The sequence below is a fragment of the Taeniopygia guttata genome, chromosome 19 (assembly GCF_048771995.1).
Source record: "Taeniopygia guttata chromosome 19, bTaeGut7.mat, whole genome shotgun sequence".
In the NCBI taxonomy this organism is placed as follows: Eukaryota; Metazoa; Chordata; class Aves; order Passeriformes; family Estrildidae; genus Taeniopygia; species Taeniopygia guttata.
Window position 1 is genome coordinate 5,865,865 of NC_133044.1, and position 24,225 is coordinate 5,890,089.

At 42.0% G+C, this 24,225-nt stretch overlaps 1 protein-coding gene across 1 annotated transcript; it reads right to left on the minus strand.

The window, feature by feature from the left end:
* Window positions 1-2,839: 2,839 nt before the first annotated feature.
* TAF15 (TATA-box binding protein associated factor 15) lies at window positions 2,840-22,396 on the minus strand. Its single transcript, XM_002195115.5, has 16 exons — window positions 22,265-22,396; window positions 18,783-18,819; window positions 17,920-17,968; window positions 17,645-17,735; window positions 17,449-17,566; window positions 14,612-14,895; window positions 13,680-13,794; window positions 8,203-8,237; window positions 7,580-7,612; window positions 6,945-7,054; window positions 6,302-6,431; window positions 4,958-5,047; window positions 3,849-3,933; window positions 3,679-3,764; window positions 3,481-3,583; window positions 2,840-3,204 (listed from the first exon to the last, which is right to left on the minus strand). The coding sequence occupies exons 1-16, from the start codon at window positions 22,272-22,274 to the stop codon at window positions 3,165-3,167; spliced, it is 1,416 nt and encodes a 471-aa protein (XP_002195151.2). The 5' UTR covers window positions 22,275-22,396; the 3' UTR covers window positions 2,840-3,164.
* Window positions 22,397-24,225: the final 1,829 nt, after the last annotated feature.

A 24,225-nucleotide genomic window follows, 5' to 3' on the forward strand; every position in this document is an offset into this window, starting at 1 on the left:
TCCTGCTGCTGGGAAGTGGCCAGAGCCAGGACTTCAGCTCAGGTCAGATGGGCACAGTCACAGCTTTCCCTCCCAACCCCAGCCTGCAAGAGTCAAATTCTTTACCAAGGCATGAGCAGCTTAACGTTCCTTGGGCTGTCACAAGAGTGAAGCGTTTCTGCTCAGACACAGTTTTCTGGGTACTTCATTTGTGCACATTAATTTCTTACAGGTCAAAGGACTTTCCTGTGTCCTTTAAATGTGTTAGAAAGTCTGTTTTGCCCAGTATCCTGTCTCAAACAGATCTAAGAACAGACATTTACCACAAGGATGTTAAAGACAAAATACAAAGTCTGTACAGACTTCCCTTGGCTTTACCTTTTGTGTGTGGAGTTCCTGGAAGTCGATGAGGTCAAGAAGCTGCACGCAGCTGATGAGGCCTCCCACAAACACACCGATTTGCTGGAGCAGTTAAAATCTCACTGCTATTTGCTCAGCTAACAGCCAAACCATGCATCTCTTTCTAGGACCAGGGTGGCACCTGAGTTCCAGCAAACATCATCACCTTGGTATGAAAAAGGGAGTTTTAAGCAGTTTTGAGTGCATTCTGACAGCTGTATTTTATTACAACAGCTTTACAAACAACTGCTGCAGCAGCATTAGCAACATCATCTACTGGGACATCATCACACGGGCTCTGTTACCCTGGAAATGGGAATTATCAGCTCTAGATTAGGCAAAGCAGCACTGGCTGGATCCTGGCCTCAAACCCCTGGAGACATGAGAGATTGGCTTCAGTCACTGCCCCCATATCTCTCTTTAGGACTGTGGTATTTGAGAAACTTAAAGTTGCATTTCTTCTCAGGGTGAGGTGGGTTTGGCTGCAGAGGCCCAGCATAGAAACTATTTGTCTGTCTCTAAAAATGTTTAGCTATTATTTTATATAGGAGTGGGGTTTCAGCTCTGTAAGGATCACGTGCCACTCCTGCATTGGCATCCCTCTTTTCTCCACCAAGCCCTTGTTGAGCTTGGCAAGTGCTAGACCTGTTTTTATAAATAAACCACCAGCATTCCACACAGGACTGATTTCCAAAATCAAACCCTCGCCACTAAGAAAATGTAGTATTGGAAAATGGAGCATAAATAGAGATGAAGGCAGCAGAGCAGAGCTACTCCCAGCTATGCTGAGAACAACACAAACTGCTCCTTTCTGCTGAGAAAGATTCTCCTGTCCTATCCCTCCTTAATCTGGAATTTTATTATAGGAAGTCCTACCAAATCCTCACACAGCACTGGGAAGAACTACAATTAATTCAGTCCTTAATACACTACATTTTTAAAGTGTTTTACTTTCCTTCAACCTCAATTTAAGCTTGTCCTGGCAAACTTTAGGCAGCTGTGGAGAAAACCTGCAGTACCAAAGGACTTGGCAGAAGCAGTTGGAAGGCAATGACATAGTTAAATCATCATCTAGGTTTGTTTTTTACAGAACATCTTCCCAGGCCTCTCTGAGCTAATTTAACTCTCACTGCACCAAAGGCAACTAAAACAATCCATCAAGCTAGTACAGTTTCTCTGTCCTGCTGATTTTCTGAAAGATCAAGCAGCTGCTGAAGGTGTCTTAAAACCATGCAAGAACTCAGGTGGCTTTTCCCCAGAGCTGTTCTCAGTGGCTGATTCCTTCTTTTCTTCCATCCCATCCAGCTGGCACCATTCCTGCATCAGCCAGCACAGCAGTGGGCAAGAGCACCCTCTAGCCTCTTCCCTCCAAACAGTAACTCCAGCTTCAAAACCATCAGCATCCAACTCTTCTAGGCCAGCAAAACAACAGATTCTGAATTCATCAACTTTCTGAACCCTCATATGCCATACACTGGATTTTATACTGTCACTAGTACATATATACCTCCAATTCCACTGCTTAGAGGAACAAGCTGTCTATAATTTGTGACAAATGTTTTCTCTAATAGAGCAGATGCTTTCCAGAAGAAACCTGAAAAAGGCCCAGCAGTCACATTTACAGCCCTGGGTAATGCTGGTTTGACCTTCGTTACAATGACCATCAATACACACCAGGCTGGGGAGGTGGCTCACAAACCTTAACAAAAGCCATTTCTGTTCATTTCTCAGTGAGATAGGGCCCAGCTCTATGCCCAGTTGTAACCACAGACCCCAAGACTTGTATTTACAGTGTTGCCCACTGGAATATTGGACAGCCAGAGGTTCTCTCTCGAAGGCCTCTGATGCAGAGGCAGCACTGCCATGACCTGACTGGGGCTGTGCCACCTTCTCAGACTGCTCACCCCTGCAGTGACCTATCTGAGCAGGAGGGATAATTAACCTCCCTTCCTTCCTCTCCCTTGGCTGCAGAACTGAATCCCAAAACTCACAATGCACCTACTGAATCTCACCTGCATCTGACCTCCGGGATGAAGCAGCTGCACACAACACTTGTTTTCACCACAAGCAACAAGTACAACACAATGTAGCAAATCACTTTTTTTTAAGGCATCCCACCTTGAACTTTGAGCTGTTCTGCCTCCTGGCAGCAGCAGAACACACTCACACTCCTTCTGCCTGCTCCCCTCAGAGTGCAGGGCAAACAAAGCAGGTTTGCAGGCACCACAGGAGGGAAAAAGGAGTGGAGCAGGGGACAAGTCTGCAAATCCAGGACAGAGGACATGCATAGCAAGGAGGTTCATCACTGACCTGCCTGCAGATTCTGTGAACACACAGAGCTCAGGTCAGAGCTGCAGTGCCATTCCAAACAAGTGCCTACTTACTCCTTAAGCCACACCACAGGAACACTGGGAATATGTAAGGAAATGCATGCAACTCAAGTAATTGTGAAACAGTAGGATTTCACAAATAAAACAATCAGCTTTTATTGTTGTATTACAAAACACTTCATATTTTGGCAATATTTTACAGTTTATCCTTTTCCTTCTTAGGGCCCGTTGAAAAGGTATGGGAAGGGGGGAAGGAAAGAGGAGAATGTGGAAATTTGGATTAAATTTCAATGTCTTGCTTAAAAAAAAAATCCTCCAAAACCACCCCAGTCCCTCCCACCAAAATAAAAATCTAGTTTCACTCAATTCCACTATCGAAAGAGGCCATGGGTGAAGCTGCAGGCAATTTCACTATCAAACGCATCAAGAAGACAAACAAAACATTCACAGTGGTCTTCAGTATGGTCTGTTGCGTTGATCATTTCTGAAATCATTTCTGTAAGGGAGAGAAAAGGTTCTAAGCAAGTAATAAATAAAGGAAATAACAAACACTCCCTTCAGTCAAATATTTCTACAATGACGTCCGTGTGCTGCTCTGTGTTTATAGAGAGCCTCATCCAGAAACGTTCAGGAAACTCAGACTGAGTGGTTCTCTCTGGATGCTCCTGTCTGTAGTCAGTATTTTCATGGCAGTTGTACTTACACATAAACAACGCTTTTCCCACAGTCCCTATCAACCGCACAGCCAAGCAAGGAGCAAGGCTCCTCTTACCTTCCTCCCATTTTGCCCCCATAGCCACCTCCCCGGTCCCCGCCTCGGCCGCCGCGCCCTCGATAGCCCCGCTCTCCTCCGTAGCCACCTCTACCACGGAAATCTGGGGAAAAACATGCAAATACATCAGCTTTTTCAGAAAGATGCAGATGAAAGGAACAACTGAAACATTTAAGAGGTGTAGCTAGTTTTGCACACCTCCTGATGGACGTGAATCTTCTGGTCTGGGCTCCCCACACTGGTTGCAGGAATTCCTGCGAGCGAAGTTCATGTTGCCACAGGACCTGGAACACACAAGGATTCCCCAGACTGAGCTGTGATGGTGAAGCACACATGAAACATCCCATCCCAATTAAAATGACACTTACGGGTTAGGACAAACCCAATCACCATTTTTGGGTTCCCCACTTCTACCCTGGAAGCCCCCACCTCTTCCATAGCCACCTCGTGAACCTGCAGACAAAGTTATAATCAGAATAAAGTTCTGTGAACTGCACATGACAAACAGGTATCAAAGATTGTCACTGCCTTCAGATCCCCAGCGACAGACAGACTTTTCAGGTGGAAGGAGTGTTTAATGCAAATATATTCCCAATATTTATTATAAATTCTTTTCCAGCAGTAAAGGGAAACCTGATCTGCTTGAATTGCCACTGGGTAAATAAAAACCTACTACATGCATTAATAAAATTGCAGAAAGACTTAACAAGGTGTAAGATCAGTCTCTTATGGCCAGACTTAGCCACAGAACAAAAATTTAACAATAAAAAATGTCTGGATTAATCCCAGGATGCCTCTGACACAGGCACAGGGACAACATTATTGCTTTCTGCATCACAAAATTAAGAACTTTTATGCCAACTGAAGTTGTTGAAGATTTCTTTTCCATCAGCCTACAGAACTGCTTGGTTTCAGAACTAGAATTTGTTGACAGTCACTGCCCAAAGCATGATTACTGGAAAATGGTAATGAATACCCAGTGGATTAGTGACAAAACTGTACATGCAGAGAATGAGGGAGATTGATATGGCCTTGATTAAAGGAATCAGAAATCTAACTGCTGCTCCAAATCAGTAGCAGCTGAATTATGTACCCTGCTTAATCCCAGTGGAAACAGAGTATCTCAAGGCTTTGCTTCAACAAGCAAATACTGACTGGGAATTCTCCCCTATATATGTGGGGCTGGTACAGCTCAACATCCCTGTTACACTTTCTCTTTAAAAGCAACGCTGAGACAAGATCTGGAGACTTTCCAGTTCTAAAGGAAAGCATAAATTCTGTGTTGTGCAGAAGAGATTACAGATTTCAGTTTACTTAACTGCGTTCAAGCCTTATTACTCCCTTTCCTGGCAGAATCCCAAAAGCTCATATATTTGATGGATCACTGCTTCAAAGTCAACTTCTCTTTAATAAATCAATCATAGTGAAAAAGTATTTAATTGTGCAAAAACAAGGACTCTAGAGACTTTAATCCCACCTCGACGCCCGCCACCTCCACCTCCTCTCATGAATTCAGGTCTTCTGGTTGCAAAAGAAACTTTGATAACATTGCCATTGAATTCTTTTCCTGTGGGAGGAGAGAAAGGATCAATACAGCTCCCAACAGCACAGCAGCAAGCCCAGCAGAGCAGAAGTGATTTGCACACCTGGACTGAACACCAAACTCTTGAGACACAGAGAAGCTGCAGTAAATCTCTTGGTTTTGAAAGCACTGGTCCAAAGGTGAGATGGAGACCCTGATCTACTTGCTAAACTCTCCACAAACCCACAGATATTTGAGTTTAAATGAGATCTGTAAGTTTCAACTTAAAGACATAAGAATGTCCAAAGGATTTTTGGCCATGTTCATGAGGAAGTAATTTGGATGTTTGAACTGTCTGTAATTCCATCAAGGCAACAAGGCTTTTGTTCCACTCAATAGTCAGCCCAAAACCTAACTCCCAAGTGTATTTAAATAAAGTTCAGGGTTTTCAGTGACTGGATTCTTCATAGATCCAATGTTTATCACAGACAAACAGCACTGCACATGTGCCTAATATAGTCATATTTACCTTACCCTCTTAAACAAAAGTCAATTTGCATTTTATTAGCAAATACAAACATCAGACAAGCATGCCATGCCAATTTTCTAAAGCAGTATAATTTCCCACAAAATGCACAGTATGACCTTTTGTTTCTACCCAGTATCACTAAAATTCTGTGAACACACAAGGGGACAGGAGGAGGTACTTTTCCCTCGTCCCCTTCAGTTTATTACTACAAGAGTGTCACTGTATTTCCTGCACTCTGAGGACTTTTACATCAATATATTTCTGGGATAAATCTATAATTTTAAAACCTTGTTTTTCACTGTGTACATACAGAGCACTCAGCACAAGATTGCCAGAACCATTCCCAGACTCTAAGAATGCTCCCACAACACTAAAAATATCAATGCAACACTGTAGGGAATCCCTCCAGCTGCTAACACAGATTACAGCTCTCTTGGTCTGAACATGTAGTGACAAACACCACCTCTCACACCTTGTGCATGGGTGACTGAGGTACAGCAGCAAACCCTCAGTTTTACTGCACATTTTTGGTCTAAATCACTATCTGCTGTTTAATGAAATTAGAGAAATCCAATACACACAAGAAACCATGAAATACAGGTCTTTGTTTAAGAAAAAAAACCAACCAAAGCAACTATAACCTCAACCAAAAACCCCAAGACAAAAGCTACATAAATAGCAGCACCGGGCCTCCAAAAAGGTAATTATGTGCTTCTTCCACTGTCTGTTAGATTCAAAAATGGCCACAGGAACAGGTAACTCTCACCCACCATCAAACCAGTCGATTGCTGCTTTAGCAGAAGGAGGGTCATCAAAAGAAACTGTGGCTTCTCCCTTTGGCTTGCCAGTATCCTTGTCTGTGTACAGATTTATCATGGGTTTCCCAGTCTTTTTGTTGGTCTGAAAAGAAAGGTTGTACACTTGCACAGCAGAAACAGTGGTGAAATTAGTTCAGAGCATAAACTGTAACACTAAGTATCTTTAGTGAGAACATTCTCCTGGAGCTGGCCTGCAGAAACAGAGGGATTTGACTGCATGAAGTAATGATGGGCCCAGTTTTAACAAAAAAAAATGAGGTCAAGTGCACAAAATCCTAATTTAGAATTGCAGAACCAGAAGCAGCAGCCACAGAACAGAGGCACACGTGCTGCAGTACAAGGGTGGCACAATGGATAGAGTGTCAGGGCTATAAAGACAAAAGAAGAGACATAAAGCAATCTAAATGTCACTAGGAGAAAGGTGCTAGTGCTGCCAGCTTACAAATGAGCTGTCAGCTGGGAACCCAGATAAAATATTATCTACAACTGCTGGGGAGTCAGAGAGAACTCTGCCTTGAATGATACCAGTGCATTTCCAGTACACCAGCTTCATCAGTTCCCTTCTTTCTGACCCATGATTTCTCATTTCACATACCTTTATGATACCAATCTGTTTGAAATAGTCTGCCACTTGATCTGTTGAAACATCCTCTCCAAGTCCTTGCACAAAGATGGTGTTGTTATCAGAGTTGTCAGACTCTGAATCTGTGGAAAATTAAGCTACATTTACCAAGCATTTTTGTAGGAGCAACTGCAGCAATATTTTGAGCTCACCTCTGTGCTGCCCCAGTAGCAGACCCTTAAATCCCAGAGACATTTTGTGTGAAGTAAAAGAGGAGCAGGGAGCTTAATTGTGAGGTTAACACCATCAGCTGAGTACACTGGACAGCTGACCTGACTTACACCCAACATTCATGCAGCTGGGCATCCCAACCCACCAGAGCAGTGTGTGTTTTAAATAACACAAGCTTAGCTGAAGTGTGATGGCAGTGAAAGCAGCTGCTTGGCTCAAACACATTCAGAATTCAACAGGAAATTCTTACTTGCTGCATTAACATCCAAAAATTCACATGCACTTTAATTAAATCTATTTATTTCAAGGAAGGCATGCTTTAGCTAGGTTTCTTTTGAGCCATGGGAACTGCAGCCAATCCATATTTCTAGACAAACATTTTCAAAGCAGTGACCTAAGAGCTACAATCCACTCCCACTCACTGCTTGTTTCCTTACCAGCATCTGATCTCGGTCCATAATCCCTTTGACCTATGATACGGGTTTGACCAAAAAAAAAAAAAATAGAAAGAAAAAAAGACTATTTTTAGCACAACACATTCAAGTGACTTTTTTAGCAACAAGAAAATATACAAAGAATGTATGCAATGCATCTAAGATCTAAGACATTCACCAGAGATTTAGAGAATATTTAGATTTAAACGTTCAACAGAAGGTGTCTGTAGGACATTAACGTGTTCTTTAACTTGCAGCATGTGGCAGTTGCCACACTGATGCTGTGCTGGTGTTTGCTTGCAAATGCTGGTTGTCACATCACCAAGCAGTTTCCCACTTTTTTTTTTTCTACCTCTAGTACCTTTCTAAGAAGCATTTGTAGCAAAAATTAAAAAAAGAAAAGAAAAAAAATAATCCGGTGAACGCCACTGTTTCCACAAATTCTCTCATGCAATTTGACAAAGTAGAAATCCAGTTTATTGCTACAAGTTTGGCTATTAAAACTCATGAACACACCAGCCTCACCAAAACTCTATAATGCTTCTACTAGATAGTAACAAGATATTGGTGGCTTTTAGATTTATAAAGAATTTCCACTGAAACATTTTTGGATACTCGGCACTTACCACCGTAATTTTTGAAGCCACCACGGTCACCACCACTGCAGAGGAAAAATTGAAGAAATGATTTCTTCCTTAAGTCTCTACGTGCTGAGCCCAAGGCTCAATCTACAGTTAACTGATGACAAGTTGAGAATTACTGTCTGGCAGCTAAAGCACCATGTCTACGTTCTCCTCACTACCCATTCATGTTCAAAGATTAAATTACAAAAAAAAAAAAAATCTCTCAGGGGTGCTGCACTGGAGAAGACAAGCCCTAAGGAGTGTTTTAAACTAACCCATACACATGTGGTTGGTTCAATACTTTCTCCCATCCCATCAGCCAAAATAACAGCTATTCAAAACTGGGGTTTAAAACAAAAATGGTATTTTCACGAAGATTAATGTGGGCTTTCATTGTAGATGTAATTGCTACTTTGGAATAATTAGTACTTTAGTACTTTCCTAGAAGTCAAAAGAGCTAAAATTAATCTCTATTGTTATGCATTCATAATAGAGGGGATAAATTAGCAGAATGAGCCATTCTCTGAGCAAGGGTCTGTGGGGACCTACTGTACTACAGCACTTGGCATTACAGAGAAGGTGTGTGTGTATGTGAGCTTCAAAAGCAGAGGCCGTGAAGTTTTATTTCATTCATTCTGAAACCTGTGGCACAAAATGTAGACCAAGTTAAGAGAATACACACATCAATTTTCAAAGGTTAGAAGGGGATTTAAAACAGGTTGTTATGCCTCCAATTATGTGCATGAAAATAAACCCTCACTCTTTTTTTTTTTTTTCACTGGAAAGGTTTGTACTGGAAGGATTTTTCACAACAGCATTTTTAATTGCATCCATGGTATGAACACAAATAATCAATACTCAGAGCCGTCAGAAAAAAAACACTGGGTTTTTTAGAAAGTCAATAACCAAATGTCAGAAGGACTCTCTCATACTTCCATGTACAACTGTCTGCTTGTCCTGAGGGACACAGGTGCCACCTCAAAATCAGGCAGGATCACCCAATCCCACGAGCTTTTTCATTTTAAAGGCAGTGTGAGCTCAAACCCTGCTGCAGAGAAATATCTCCAGCCTCTGAAGCTATTGTGCCTCTTCACCAAAGCACTTTGTGACTAGAAATCACTAGGTGATTAACTACCCTTTAATTACAGGTGTTAATTCCATCTGTCTGCTCACACATCAGTCCAAACAGGGCATACAAGCACCCACCAAAAGGCAATGAAGTAAAATTAGGGAGTAATTTCTCTTTCACTCTGTCCATCTGTTACAGCAAATGGAAAGTCATAAATGGAAGCCACTGATACTTAACATTTATGAGAGAAAATCTGCCCAAAGTGAGGACCAAATAAAGTTTCAACAGGTTATTATCAAACCTGTGTTAAGAGACACTCTTTGGACGGTGACTAACATTCGGGGACAGTTTGGCACAACAGACAGTATCACTTTTACTGGGACTTTTCTTAAAATAAATTTTTGCTGCAGATTTTATTGCTGTTCCACAGAAGAAATCTGACTGCTAAATTGGTGTCATTTATTCATTCGTTCACTCTGCTCATCGAAGATTTTGCATGCAGCATCAGGGCTGGTCTTTACTCAAGGACTGATGATTAAAAACACAATGGTGATAATAAAATTTACTGTAAATACCTTTCTGCCACCTCCAATTCACTTCAGCTTAAAAAAGAAACTTCATTATGACACAACGATTTTTACTAGGATGCCTGTTTTACTGGGATTTTAACACAGAAACAACAACAGTAAATAATATCAACCATCTAAATGTTATGAAAATTTTCCAACCCCAGATTATGGTCCCAGCTCATCAGGACAGCAATATCCAGAAATGGCAGTTAGAAAACCCCAACAATTAAAAAATGTACACCAAGTAAGTTTGTGTCAACATATCCAGGATTTTGCTGGAAGTGAGGGTTTTGTAGGATGCTGGGGTGAAAATGTGTAAACCATAGTCCTGAACAGTGGGAGTTGAATATACAAAATGTAAAGGAAGTCACAGTCCAATGCCTTAATTCTGTGATAAAGCAGTTCTGCACTCTGCACTAACAAGTGCAATGAATAATTTTAATTCATTTTTAAATTAATGTCTACAGAAATACATTTTTGCCCAAGTATGCCTCAGCATACATGCTTAGTCACACATGACCAGCCCAACAAAAATATGGAACAATCTACTGATAAGACACCTTTGACAGCGGATTAATGCTTTCCTACATTTTTTTGTGGCATTTCATATCTGATTAATGAAGCTGCAGTTTGTTACCTTCCTGCAATTGCTGGGCAAAGCTAGCCAAGATTCCCTGGGATCAAGCAGATGTCCTGCAGCAAGTCAAACACAGAAACTGCAAGCAGCTGATGCTACAGTCTCAGATTTGCCCCGCACTGAGACCCAAAATTCAACCTCAGCAACTGAATGAGTTCCCACATTACTGGCAGAAAACATGTGGAAAATTAAACTGCAGCATTTCACAGCCCACTGCTTTACCAGGCCTGCACACAGGCCTCAGAGATGGGTGACCAGATGGATTTTGGAGTCTTAATATCCTGTGTTAGAAACATGAACAGGCAATTAAAATGCAGCAGTGCCACCAACTAAGATAATAAATAAGAGGCTGAACTGCAGGCAGCCAGAACATGACAAGGCACCACTCGGTGTATGAACTTGCTGCTATGAAAGATAAGTCCTCAGCTGCTCTTTTCTCCCATATTCAATAATAGATTTATCATCCCCTACTAAACTGTAACTGGACTTCATCTGGATATTGCTTAATCCAGCCGGGAACATCTCTTTAAATTAAAGTACAGGTAATATGGGGAGCTCAACATACAAGGAATGCAGTTTTATAAATATCAGATACTGGTAGAAGCAGCACTAAGAATTCAGGGACCAAATTTCAGCCTGCAATGTGTGTATGTGTCTCACCAAGTGTGTCCCTAACACCTAAAAGTATATTTTACAAACAAGAAAGGAATATTTAGAGCAGCAACAGTCACTAACAGATGGTTTTTTTCTCTTGCTTATATTTATTGCCTCTGTTCACATTTTTCCAAAGTTTCCATAAGGCTAAGCTCAAGCATATCTGTTACAAGTCAAAATATTAATGCTGAACATAAACCACACTTGTAAAACACATCTGCACTATGCTGCAGTTTCTTTATATCACATTAATTCCCACTCCTAATAGCTGATAAATTAAGCTGCATAGGTAGCTTGTGTTTATAGCAGATCACCATAAATCTGCACAAGAGAGGAAAAATAACCTATGCTGAGCAAAATCAGGATTTCTATGACAAATCCTAACACAATGGCAAATCCTTTCTGAACTGCATCTCTGTGGTTCCCCAGGCACAGTCTGTGTGAGCAGAGCCAAAAGCAAAGCTCCTCTCACCTGCTTTGTTTGCTCCTGTGTTTCCCACTTCATCCTTAACAAAAACATTTCAGTCCCCCAGCCACAGTAACCATTCATTCCTTGGTTTTCAGATGAGGACTCTAAAAAGCTTGAGTATCCTGAAGTAAAACTCTGCAAAGGACCCCTACCCTTAAACCCCACATTTTCATAGGACTTTAACATGATTTCTTACCTTATTACAAGTTATTTTCCCCTTCATTATAGAGTTTGTTATTTAATTTAACCTTTTAAAATTCTCTAATAAGCATATCTGGTAAAATATGTATGTCAGAAGGAGAATCCTCTGTCACAATTATGCAAAAAGACTGAATCAAGATATATGACAATGAAGATCCAGAAAATTTCCACAAAAATACCATTAAAGCCAACATCATTTAACAGAAGCAGACAGAATTCCTAATAAATGCCTTCCCACTTCCCTGATTTTTCCTCCACTTCTTCATTCACTTCCCCTCTTTCCCTTCTTTTGGCTTCCCAGTCAATGATCTAAATCGGTGTGTGAGTAAAAGTTTCCTTACATTTTGGAAAAATATGGCAAGAGGCTTTATTTTCACCGATATTAGTACATTTGACTTTATCTTGCAAAGACTCAAGTTTGTTTCAAAGTGACAAACTCTATCAGCAGTGTGTTTTTTTGAAGCTCACATTCATTGCCATTATTGGAAAGGGCTAAGCTATGGAATTTTTTTAATAAAACAGTTTTAATCACAGGAATATGGAAAGTCCTCATCTTTTCATCAACAAAGAAAATCTAATTTTAAAAAAAGATCAGTTGTAACTGAAAATTAAAATTAACTTAGAAATTATTTTGCTTGTTATTTTTGTTTATGTGAGGTACTATATATTACAAAATTATTTTTCTATATTTATGCTTATTTATAGTATATAAATTTATGCTTATTATAAAAATATTACAGAAAAATATGCATTAAGTTTATATAATATTAAACCCCAGGAAACACAAAATAACACTAATGTGATATTCTATTTGTGCTACCACACATAATTGGACGAGGTAAGATCCTCCTACATCATTATAAACAAGTGATCAAGTACAATTTAGGAGCATCTCAGAAGCAGACCGATTTTAAATATGATTTAAAAATAAGTACATTTAAAAGTAACCAAGTAGTGGATTATTTTATTTAAATCAGATCAGTTCCAAGAGAAAACACTGTATAATTATAGAGTTTTTCATCTGGAGTTTAGGAATAACCCAGAGCTGTGCAGCCTTTTGTAGGGTAAGTGGTGCTGACAAGCAACACCTCAAAGCTCTCTGGAAGCTTCAACATTCCTGCCCTGCATCAGTGAACCCTCTGCACCTCCAAGCACTCAGAGGGACACAAAGGGGAGCCAGTTGTGCGAGTTATTAATAAATAATATGTCATATGTTTAATTCAGTAGGCTTTAAAGCCAAGATCCCAACTGCAGACCTCAGCATGAGATCATGTGCAAGCACAGAATTAAATATGTGCATAAATTTTCTTGACAGCACAGGGCCTAAGGCAATGGGGAAAAGGGTGACAGCATTATTAGTATTTCAGATCTACCCAAAATAAACGTGTTCAGACTGACAAATAAATCAGTAATAAAAGATGTGTATTTTAATAGAAGTTTAAAACTGAAAAAAAGCAACAAAGAACAAGTAATGTTACTACTAAATTATTCAAGGCCAAAATACTTCCCTGGTAAAATGTGAGCTACCCTAGGTATGAATTTTATATATTTTTCTCAATCACTGGCTGCTGGTTTTCTCTTCACTGAAAACAAGCTATGGGCTGGGGCAGTTTTTGTATTGCAATTCATGCAAATAAAATGCAGCTGTGTGTCAAAACAATCAAATGCCTGGTCTCAATCATTGTGAATTTAAAAGCTATTCCCCTAGGCAAAATCCATTTCTGTGCAGTGCAGAAAGGTTTAATTTTAGAAACCTTCCAGTTTTGGAAATCTAAACCTGAAGCACCTTAGGAATAGACATATAATGACAAAAAATGAAAATCAGCTAAATAATAGGAAACAAGGGTAAGGAGCTGCAGGCACTGGAATGAGATCACTTACCTATATCCAGACATATGACCTCTTCCATCCATGTCATATCCCCCTCTACCTCCTCCCTGTGACCCGCCATATCCTCTATTATCTTCTCCATACCTGCTCTTTTCACGGCGGTCATCTGGGAGAATGAGTCAAACCAAACAGAGTCAATTGTAGTGCAAACTGCAGCACAGTGAAAATTCACACCCTGGAATTCCCACCTCCTCTTCATTAACTCTGCCATTTACATCTGAGATGTATCAACTCCTAAATCGCCCTGACATTCTCTGTACCAAAAAGGAAAAAGAAACCAAACCAAACTTTGCTCCATTATCTCCCTTGGCTTCCTGGGTCACTGAATATATCAAAATGTAAAAACCACTCTGTAATTACACTCCACTTTCCAAACACTGAACACATATTTTCTAAAATATACTTTCCATTTGACTTCCATACAGTCTTCCCAGTTTGCAAAAGACATCACTGAAGACAGAACAAGGATAAATAGAGTGGGTTGTGCTGCTGGTGTGAAGTTAATGCAAAAAAAAAGGCTTCATCTTAAACTTCTCCTATCTCACAATTCACCTACACAACGTAAAGCTGGAATGTGAAGTGCAGAAGCTCTTCATGACTGATCAAGACATGTCACCCTCATGCAGGAAGAGGGTTCAAAATAGCTAGGGAAAAAAATCCATCTAGAATTTGCAGAACTCGGGAACAGAGTCTCTGCAAGGCTGTTCTAACATACCTAAATGAAACCATTTTGGGGCCTCAAGAGATTTTAATCACCCTATAATATTTTGAAAGTCTTAACAAATAAAACATCCCCCATTATATATCAGCATGAAAAAGAATTTAATCATTAAATCAACTGTTTGCAGAAGGAAATCCAACCATTTCACAGAGCTTCTGCTCCATTTTATTAGCCAATACTGAATTCAAGGTGTCAATTTTACCTTGGCTGTTGTGGCTATAGCTTCCCTTCTGAGACTGGTAGGATTGCTGGGAGTGGCCATATGAGCTTTGGTGTTGGTTATAGCCTGACTTTTGGTCATAAGAGCTCTGGTGGCCATAGCCCGACTGCTGGTCATATGAGCCCTGGTGGCCATAGCCCGACTGCTGGTCATAGGAGCTTGACTGCTGGTCATAAGAGTCTTGGTTTTGTCCATAGCTTGACTGTTGGTCATAAGAACTTTGGTGCTGACCATAGTTTGACTTTTGTTCATAAGAGCCTCTTCCACTTAAAACAAACAGAATTTGAATTAATAGCTAAATGTTCACAGAATAGAGAGCAAAATAACGGCTGAAAATTCATGACATTGTTAAAATTTCCTAATTGCAGTTACCTCATTACATAACTAAAGAGCATCACTCCTCTCACATGTCCCAGTCCAACACTTGCTTTTCCCCCTCTCCCCAGTACCATCAATGGCTGATGGAGAGCCTGTGACCTGCTGAACACCAAATCCTTCCCCCTGGGCCTGCAGGGCAGAGCCTCACTGCTCATGTTGTATAGTGCAGCTGAGACTTGCTGCCTAAAAGATCCCAAAATTTTGCTTTCACTGAAATACAACCTTTCTTCTTCTGGGCATTCTACAATTTATCAAGAATTTTTCTAACTGTTCTGGTGGCCTGTAACATACCTGTGGTTCTTCTCACTTCAGTGCCATCTACACTATCCCAGCAGCCCTCATCAGAAATACTGGCCAGTATCACATCCAGGATACTCCAACACAATGCAGCTCTACATTCCAAGAGGGAGTCATAAATCTTCTCTAAGATTAAGATTAATAACTTTGGAGCAACCACAAGGGAATCTCACCTACACCACACTTGCCTAAGCTACTTCAGCATCTGAAGGAGAAACTAAAGTATTTTGAAAATCTAGCTATATGAGACAATAGTTCTCTTAGCCTTTCCTGACAAGGCATAATATAGATTTATGAGAAATAAACTGCATCCAGGGAACACTGGCTGTTACTCATTCCTATGTTTCCCCCCAGGTAGTTAGCTGTGCCTGAGCTGTCTGCTTTTTTTTTCAGTAACTGAAAAGAATCTCTGACCTCTGCCACCCTTTCTTCCCTTCCCCCTCCCTGCTTCCACCCTTTTTTGAAGGATGAGGCACTAGATCTGCTACTCTGCAGTCTTTGGCAATCTTACTTGCTAGTGAAAATATCTCAGAAAAATGGAAAAAAAATACAAGAGCCTCCAGGAAGTTTCCACCAGCTTTTCAAAGCACTTTCAGAAGTAGTGCGTTGGGTCTAACCAATCCCAAAATATCCCATCTCTGTAAATACCATTTAATCTGCTCTCTCCCACTTCTAGCCTACATCTCAGCTTTAGTCTTGCTAATCCCAGTGGCAAACAGCTTGTGAAGATTTTTGTTATTATCTTCACGTCAAGAAAGTCAGCTCTGCTTTAGCCTTTGCACCTTTACCAACAAAGGAAGCATTGTTGAAAGCATTCATTATCTGCTGTCTTCCCTTCCCTCCCCTAGGATGTGACAGCTACAGTTTTGTGACCACCCTCTTCAAAGCTGCTACCATTTAATGTTTCAGTTTCTCCATCTTTGTTACAACCCTACATTGAGAAGCTTTGCTTCAAGGTCTTTTCTTCATTTTCTGTATCACAAACAGCTTCTTGGAGAGCCTATGTGCTGTATTTTTATTCTACTGAACATCTATAGAGTTAAAAACTACATTATTACTTCTGTACAGCTCTAATACTCAAATAAATACTCAGAAAACAAAGCAAAACAAAACTTAACTGTGTACCTGCCTTTGTTATGGAAGGCAAAAATGACATCTGAGTGAAAGCACCTATTGCTGGCAGATTATGATATATATTTTTTTTTAATATTAGAATGTTTTATAATAAGAACTACAAAACCAGAAACCAAGCAGAGGTTTTCTCAAGTCCAGATTGTTTTATCACCTTACAAAAAATACAGAATCATTTGGACCTTGGACACAAGAATGAGGTTTAGTAGTACACAGAGTATTTCAAAGAGGTTACATGATGCTCAGTAAAGCTCTAACACAAGCAGTGACCTCTAACACAGCCTGTAAAGCACAGTTCAGGTATTCTAGCATTAAGGGGCCTTTTAAGTCATTCTGGGAACTTAGGTTGTATTTTCCAACATACTTTCAAAGCTGTATCATTAATCCTCCTGAAACTGAATCCAATACAACATCACAAGTAAAAATACATTTGAAATAGCACAGAGTGCAGCATGCATGTGCACATTTAATTTCCTGATGGGGATATAAACCCACCATGTTCTGAGAACTCTACTTAGCTGGAAAACCAAAATATATTTCTTACATGACATTTTTGAATCCTTTCTCTTTCAAGAAAAGGCATTCTGAGCCAGATAAGCAGTCTGCAATCTGAGAGCAGCTAAGAGTTCCCTTGCTAAGAGCTTATTTGAAGCTAATAAAAGAGCACTGTAAGTTTATACAAAAGAATGTGATTGGAGAGGGATTTGATAGGTCTTTCTCCTAATCAAAGCACTCTGCCAAGTCCATTCTTCATTGTAGCCACAATCCAAAGGCTTTCTAAAGTGCTATGTCCCCATACAGCTTGACTTCAAAACAACTACACCCATCCTTCTCACATAAAGAAATAGTCTTCCTGTACCTCCTTTCAGATTTTAATCATGTTTCAAGGATGTGGATCTTCAAATATTTGTCTTTTTCTCAGCAATGTTACCAAGAAATATGTTATAGCTCTAGTTAAGAATGTACAACTAGACAATAATTTATATAGATACTGGCAAACTCTGCTTCCTTACCCTCTGGATGACCCTTTCTGCTGCCCCTGGCTGCCATAGGACTGCTGGTTGTAGGAGCTCTGATTCTGATTTTCATAATTAGATTCATCATCGTATCCCTGGGAATCTTGTCCATAACCTGGAAATCGAGGAAGAAAATTTTTAGTCAATATTCACCTTTTAAATCCTGCCAATGAATGTAACAAGCTAGCCAAACCTGATTGATTTTGTCCATAGTTCCCATGATAGCTTCCATAGTTCTGTCCATAGGAGGAATTGTCTCCACTCTGCCCATAACCAGAATATCCCTGTAATTTCAAGAATGTATTCAAATAAGTGTAACTTCCACAGCAGTAAATTACAGCTTTCCTTGGCTAGACACAACTGCAAACATCAAGCACAGCTGAGACTGGAATTCTTCCTGGCCCAGGAACAATTCTTTTCACTCAAGGAATATCTGCTTTGAAAGCCACAATGTTTTTTTCAACATACCTGTCCTTGTCCATAATTCTGACTGCTCTGATTGCCATAGGATGAGTAGCTGGAAGAGAAAAATGCATTTAGGACATGCTTAGAGTGCCCTGCACACAGGCTGGAAAGTAAAGGTATTTTTGGTGTCTCTAAGCATCTCTTTATTCCAAAATAGGTGTTTAATCCAAGCACTGCAGTTCCAGGCATATTAATACTGCATCAATGAATTGATGGTTGACTGTCAGAAGCCAGAAGAGCTTATTTTAATTTCTGCTATGTTTAAAATATAAATTTGAAGTATACAAAAGCTGGGTTTGCTGTAATTTTATATTATACTTACTCATTATTCTGCCACTTTAAGCCTTCATGAACCAACAGAAGAAGCATGTGCTGAAACTCATCATACTGAGATGCAAACCCAAATTCTGAGAGTGCTACATGCACAAAACCTCATGATCTTCATTAGCACGGGCAGCGTTAGCCATGATTTTTCATACTTCCATAAAAACACTTGTCTTACTGATTAAAACATGCCCTGCAGCCTTGGGTCATATAACAAATATCATAACCTTTGGCTTTCTTAGTGAACAGCTTAAGGCAATCACATGAAAAGTATTTCTCTATATTAATGTCATTTCAAAAGTTCTTACAGGATGTCATTCCAATTTACATTACATCACTATTGTCTTCTTTTCAGGAATACAGATTTCTCTTTGTTTTATAAGACATCTTGAGAAAGGCCCAGGTGCAAGCTTTCTGCATCCTTAATTCCAAAAATCTCTCAATATTCCATCCTGAACAATCAGTCATCATGCTGGGAATACTAAATGGTCTTTTAGTTTGCAGATGTAATTGCTAACAGCAAAACAAAAATCCTCACATACCTCTGCTGGCCCCCAGACTGACTGTAACTTCCAGAATCTAGAAAAAGAAATAAGGAACATTGAGAATTTCAAATGAACATTTTAGTCTCTACTTACTAGAGGAGAAAATTTGGGGAGAGGGAGAAAGGTTCAAGTCTAGTGGATATTACAACTACTATCTCTGCAGAATGAAGCTTCCCCTTCATTAACAAAAGTGAAAATACGAAGACTGGAATTTCAGCAGCACAGGGTGTGGGGGACACAACACACTTCTGAAGGATCTGAATTCTGTTTTCAAGGAATCTTTTCAAATACCCAGAACTGTACAATCCCTCTAATGTCTATACAGTGCCATCATCAATGAGCAGAATGCAGCAGCTTAATTAATCAAGCAAAGCTAAGTAGGTCAGTGCAGCTGAACCCCTTTTTGGGATGCTCTAAGAAAGCTCTGCTGAGCTGAAGGACACAAACAGAGGCAGAATGGAAAATCAGCGATGAGGAGCCACGACACTTCCCTCTGCTCATACTGCAAGAGGAAAAACCCAGCTGAGAGCTCAGCAGCACGTGAGAGATGCAGCACATAGAACACACACACTGCTCCATCAGCCCCACATCCATCCCAGCCCCAGCCCTGCAGAGGTTCCTCACATCCCCTCTGCTCCATGCCCTTCCAGCTCTGCACTGCTCAGGCTCCATCCATCTCACTTCCCAGGCAGGACTGAAATCTGCTTGAAATTCCCACCTTCTTGTCAAAACCCAAACATTCTGGATAAGCCCTGCAATTTTTCTCTTCCAATCACTTCAAGAATTTATATAAATACTCACGTGCCATGGTCTAATAAAATCTATCAGGAATATCTCATCCCCAATTTCACCCTTCCCCCCACATTCTCTCTCCAGCCTCTATCCCCAGAAGTGCCTAAAACGCTGACACTGAGAATTAATTACAAGGCAGGGTAAATGTCATAAACGACTGCGACCATTTTCCAATCAAAACACTCATCAGATTGCTGAATCTGCTCATTATACGTCCCTCAGCAGGACATAAATCCAATCCTGCCATTTGTTACACAGATACTTAACCAGAGCTTTGATGAGGGCATCACCTGAGGTGATGGATGTGAGAGGAGGGGGTATCACCCGAGATATTCAAACACCAAGCAGCATTTTTAATGGTAACGTTATCTCCTCAAAGCAACACAAAGTATCAGACTTCACATTCTGTAACAGAAATATTTACCAAATGCTAACACGAGATCAAAGGAGGTTAAATTTCACACCTCCTATAAAGCAGTTTCACTTAGATGTGAATTTCTCCTCCTTTTCCACTGCTACACAAATATTTCATTGCTTTTTCATATAGAAAAGCAATTAAAACCGAAGGTAGAGGTGAAATTCAAGGGTTTTTTTTAAGGGGTAAGGTAAAATTTTTACAGTTTCCATTTAAATGATCACAAAGATTACGATTCACATTGTGCAACATGGTTGTGGTTTAATTCTAATGCTGCTAATTAAAGAATATTAATGGTTGTATCAGAAAATTCTTGAATAAGGATGTAACTAGCTATAAATTTAAGAACTGCATTTAATCTCCATAGTGTCTCCTTAACAAAACTCCATCCAACCACAACATTTTGGAAAAAAAATTGAAAGCAACCAGATAAGGAGCCTATAAAATATGAGAACATGCAATCAGAGGAATTTCCTTTATTTATAATTTTTTCTACATCCTCTGCTGGACCTCTTACAGACTTCTGATCAATTTATTTTCGTGGGCTCAATGGGGACAAGAATCTGTAAGGATTTTTGGAAATAACAGTTTATTCTGGAAATTCCTACACAGACTTTTTTTTTTTTTTTTTTGAATGTCTAAAAAGTTCATGGAAAGACTTCCTGTTAATGAAGTGGGACATAGCAGCCTAATCACCTTGCACTGCTCAGGGGGTTTATTCCTCTCAAGATAAAACAATCTGCTGTATACATTTGAAAACTGAGATTTTCTTATTATGTAATTCATATAAAGAAGCAGCAGTGCCTCTCATTATCCTCCAAAGGAAAAGAACCTCATGTTTGAACATCACTAAAAACAGAGGAGACACATAGGTGCTTGTCTGATCAGTAGCTGACAGATAGGGTAAAAGTGGATGTAATTTACTGACATGCTTTAGCAGAAAAATTCCTGATTTGGACTCATTTTAGTACCTTTGGCCACATTTGCTTTTCCAGGTTCATAACTGCTCCTTGAATGAAAGGATTCCTGTACCACCCCTTGCTTTGTTTGTATTGTCTATCACTCACACACAGCACGAGACAACGCCAAAATGGCTCGACCACAACAAAACATGGCTCGATCCACAAAGCACGCCTTGGAATTCCTCCTGCCACTTTGGGATCCACCGGTATTCACACCTAGCCGAGGCTTCACTGCCGGGGGAGGAACCATCCACACCTCAAAGGGGATGAAGAAACAGCACATTGTGCTCGGAGAGGCCCCAGGAGAAGCTGGGCTGTGTCAGGTCACCCGGGAGAGCAGATCCCGCTTCCCTGCTCAACTAAAGCCCCGCTGGAAAACAATCCCAGCCAGGGCGGTTTTGAGCCCACGGCAGGGGGTGTGAGCCCCCCCACTTCTCTGTGTGAAGAGCACAGAGTGCAGAGCAGAGGCAGCACAAAGGGGTTGGGAGGGCATTTCCCATGCTAAAGAGGGGCAACACCCAGGGGAGGGGGTGCCTGCATTCCATAGGGGGTGCTGATCCAGAGAGGGAGCACACAAAGCAAGTTAGGCACGACCCAAAGGTGATCCCCACCTCACAGCGACATGGGGGTGGGGGCAACCACAAGCCAAAGTCGGGGTCCACACAGGGGAAAGGCTGTGACCCAGAAGGGGGGAATTTCCATTTCACACCGAGAGGAAGTGTACACAACCCAAAAGTGGGGGAGCCAACAGGGGGGGATATGAACCAAAATGGAGCCCACATCCCATACACGGCGGGGGACCACGACCTAAGGCGGGAGGGCCTATACCGGGAAGTATGAACCAAAATGGGGTCCACACTCACTCGGGGGGCCTGTGGCACAGCATAAACGGGAGGCCCAGACCCCAAAAGGAGGGGTGCACAATACCCCAAAGGGTCCCTGCCCCACGGGCCCCCATTGCGACACGGGTGGGGGGCGCCCCCGAGGCTGAAGGGGCGTGGCCCGAGCGGCTCGCGCAGCGGGGCTCCCCCGGGAGGGGGCGTGGCCTCAGCCGAGGGGGGCGTGCCCACGGGGGCCACCGGCGGGGGCGTGGCTCCCCTCCCCCTCACCGAGCGCTGCGGTGGGTTTGGGGGGGGGCGTGAGGGAAAAAGCGGGCGCGTCCCCCGCAACATGGCCGCGGCCTTTCCCACATGCGCCACATGGCGCTCGCTCCGCCCGCCCTCTCTCCCGCGCCCCACCGCGCCCGCGCTCGGCGGCGGGAAGCGGAGCCGCCGCTGCCCGCTGAGGCCGGAGGGGCTGGCGGCACCTACCCGAAGCCATGGCGGCGGCGCTGAGGGGCGGAGGGAGCGGAAGGAGCGCACGGAGCGACCCGCCCGCCGCGCCGGCCGCGCGCACACTGAGGCACCCGCAGCTCGCGCGGACTGCGGGGCCGGGCGGCCAATCAGAGCTCGCGGCGCCTACCACTCGCTGGGGAAGCGGGGGGGTGAGATGGGCTGTTCCAAGGTACAGCGGGCGGAGGGGGGGTTGTACTGAGGGGAGAGGGTGCGAGGCTGTGCGGACACATCAAAGGATTTAATTAATTTAATTAATAAACGCGCAGGGCATGGTCAGCGTGCGCAGACTGAAATGGAGGGTTTGCACGCCCGGCTTTCCGCACCAGCAGCCCCCGTGTTTCCCTCAGTACCCCACTCGTGCATCACCCATTGTAGCAGATGCTTAAGTGGGGTTAGAGAAAACATCCAAAATCTGGGTCCGCAGGAAAATTCAGAAAGGTTTGCCAGCGTTTCTGAGTATCCTAGAAAGCCAAATATCAACTTGGAGAATGGTTTGCCAAAGAAAGGGACGGGTCATGATCTTGAGAGCCACTTCTGTGGAACGTGAGGGTTTGCTTCAGAGAGAAAGATGATGAAATGAAAAGAGCAAAAGCGACATTGAGTATTTAATCTGATTATTTTTAGAAGTTGTATTTCTTGTTTCACATCAAACTGCCTTCTCGTGGGAGTTGGTAGGTTAACAGTTGCACCTTTCTGTCTAGGGACAGTCTGCACATGCATCCAGAGAACAGTGAGGTTTTACCCTGTTTTTTTTTTTTTTAATTGTTAAGGCAGTGAGGAGCTTTCTCTGATTTCAGCTGAATGGTTTGAGCAGATTTACAGAGAAGTTGGGCTGTTTCTTTCCCCCCTGGGCGTAGCAGCGGGAGGCAAATCCCACTGCCACAGCTGAAAATAAGTTTCTGCAAAACAAGCAGTGACTGGAATGAATAATTAAAGAAAAAAAAAAGAAAAAAGAAAAAAAAAGAGGGTTGAGCTCCCTGCCTTTTGGTTTCTCCTTGAGAAACTTCATCTCCTCCAGCTATGATGTCTTCTACTGCCCCATGAACCTTTCTGTGATAACCTGGAGGCTCACAGATGCTGCCCGTGCCATGTTGGGGTTAGGACAGATCCCAAAAAATGCTCCCGAGCCAGGGGACATGGGGGGGGGGGTCTTGCTCTGGGTGGAGCCTCTCGGTGTTTGTGCTTTCCTCAGGGACTGAAGGCTTCTCATATGTGGAAAATGGAATTAATTCAGAGAGAGTTTCAGGCTTATGTGTCTGCCCGCCTGCTGATAGAGCTGTGTTATGGTCCCAGCCAAAAACTTCGAAGCTGAGGTGTGGGAGAAACATCAGCCCTTCAACCCTCTGCTCTTTCCCCTTGGTTGGAAATGATCCCAGCTGTCTGAAATCCTTCTCCACGTTGCAAAATCAGAGGTGCTGTGGGAAGGTGGGTTTCTTCTGATCCTTGCTGTGTGTAAATGAGACCTGACAGGGTGGTGACCTTTAGGTCCCTTCCAATCCAAACCCTCCTGGGATTCTGTGAGCCAGCAGCCAGACTGTGTGGGCACACAGCAGAGTTCTCAGGATCACTTGGGGTCAGAAGTGACCTCTGCAGATCATCCACCAAGGCAGGGTCACCTGGAGCAGGTGACAAAGGAACACAGCCAGCTGGGATGTACAATTTTCTCCTTTTCTGCAAATATACTAATTTCCTACTACAATATCCACAGCCACATCCCCAGCTATAAGCTCAAGAACAGTTGCAATTGTGGTTTGTGCTAACTGTGTGTAAAGCTAGCCAATGGTCATGATCACAGGGAATCTTTACCCTGAAAGAATCTGATTAAGTTCTCCCTCCTTCATTGTGTTTGAAGGTTTTTTTCCACAAACAGGACGGGATTGCTGAGGTGTTCCTTGAGCTTTTATTGCAGCATCAGCCTCATTGCATGGTTGAGACAA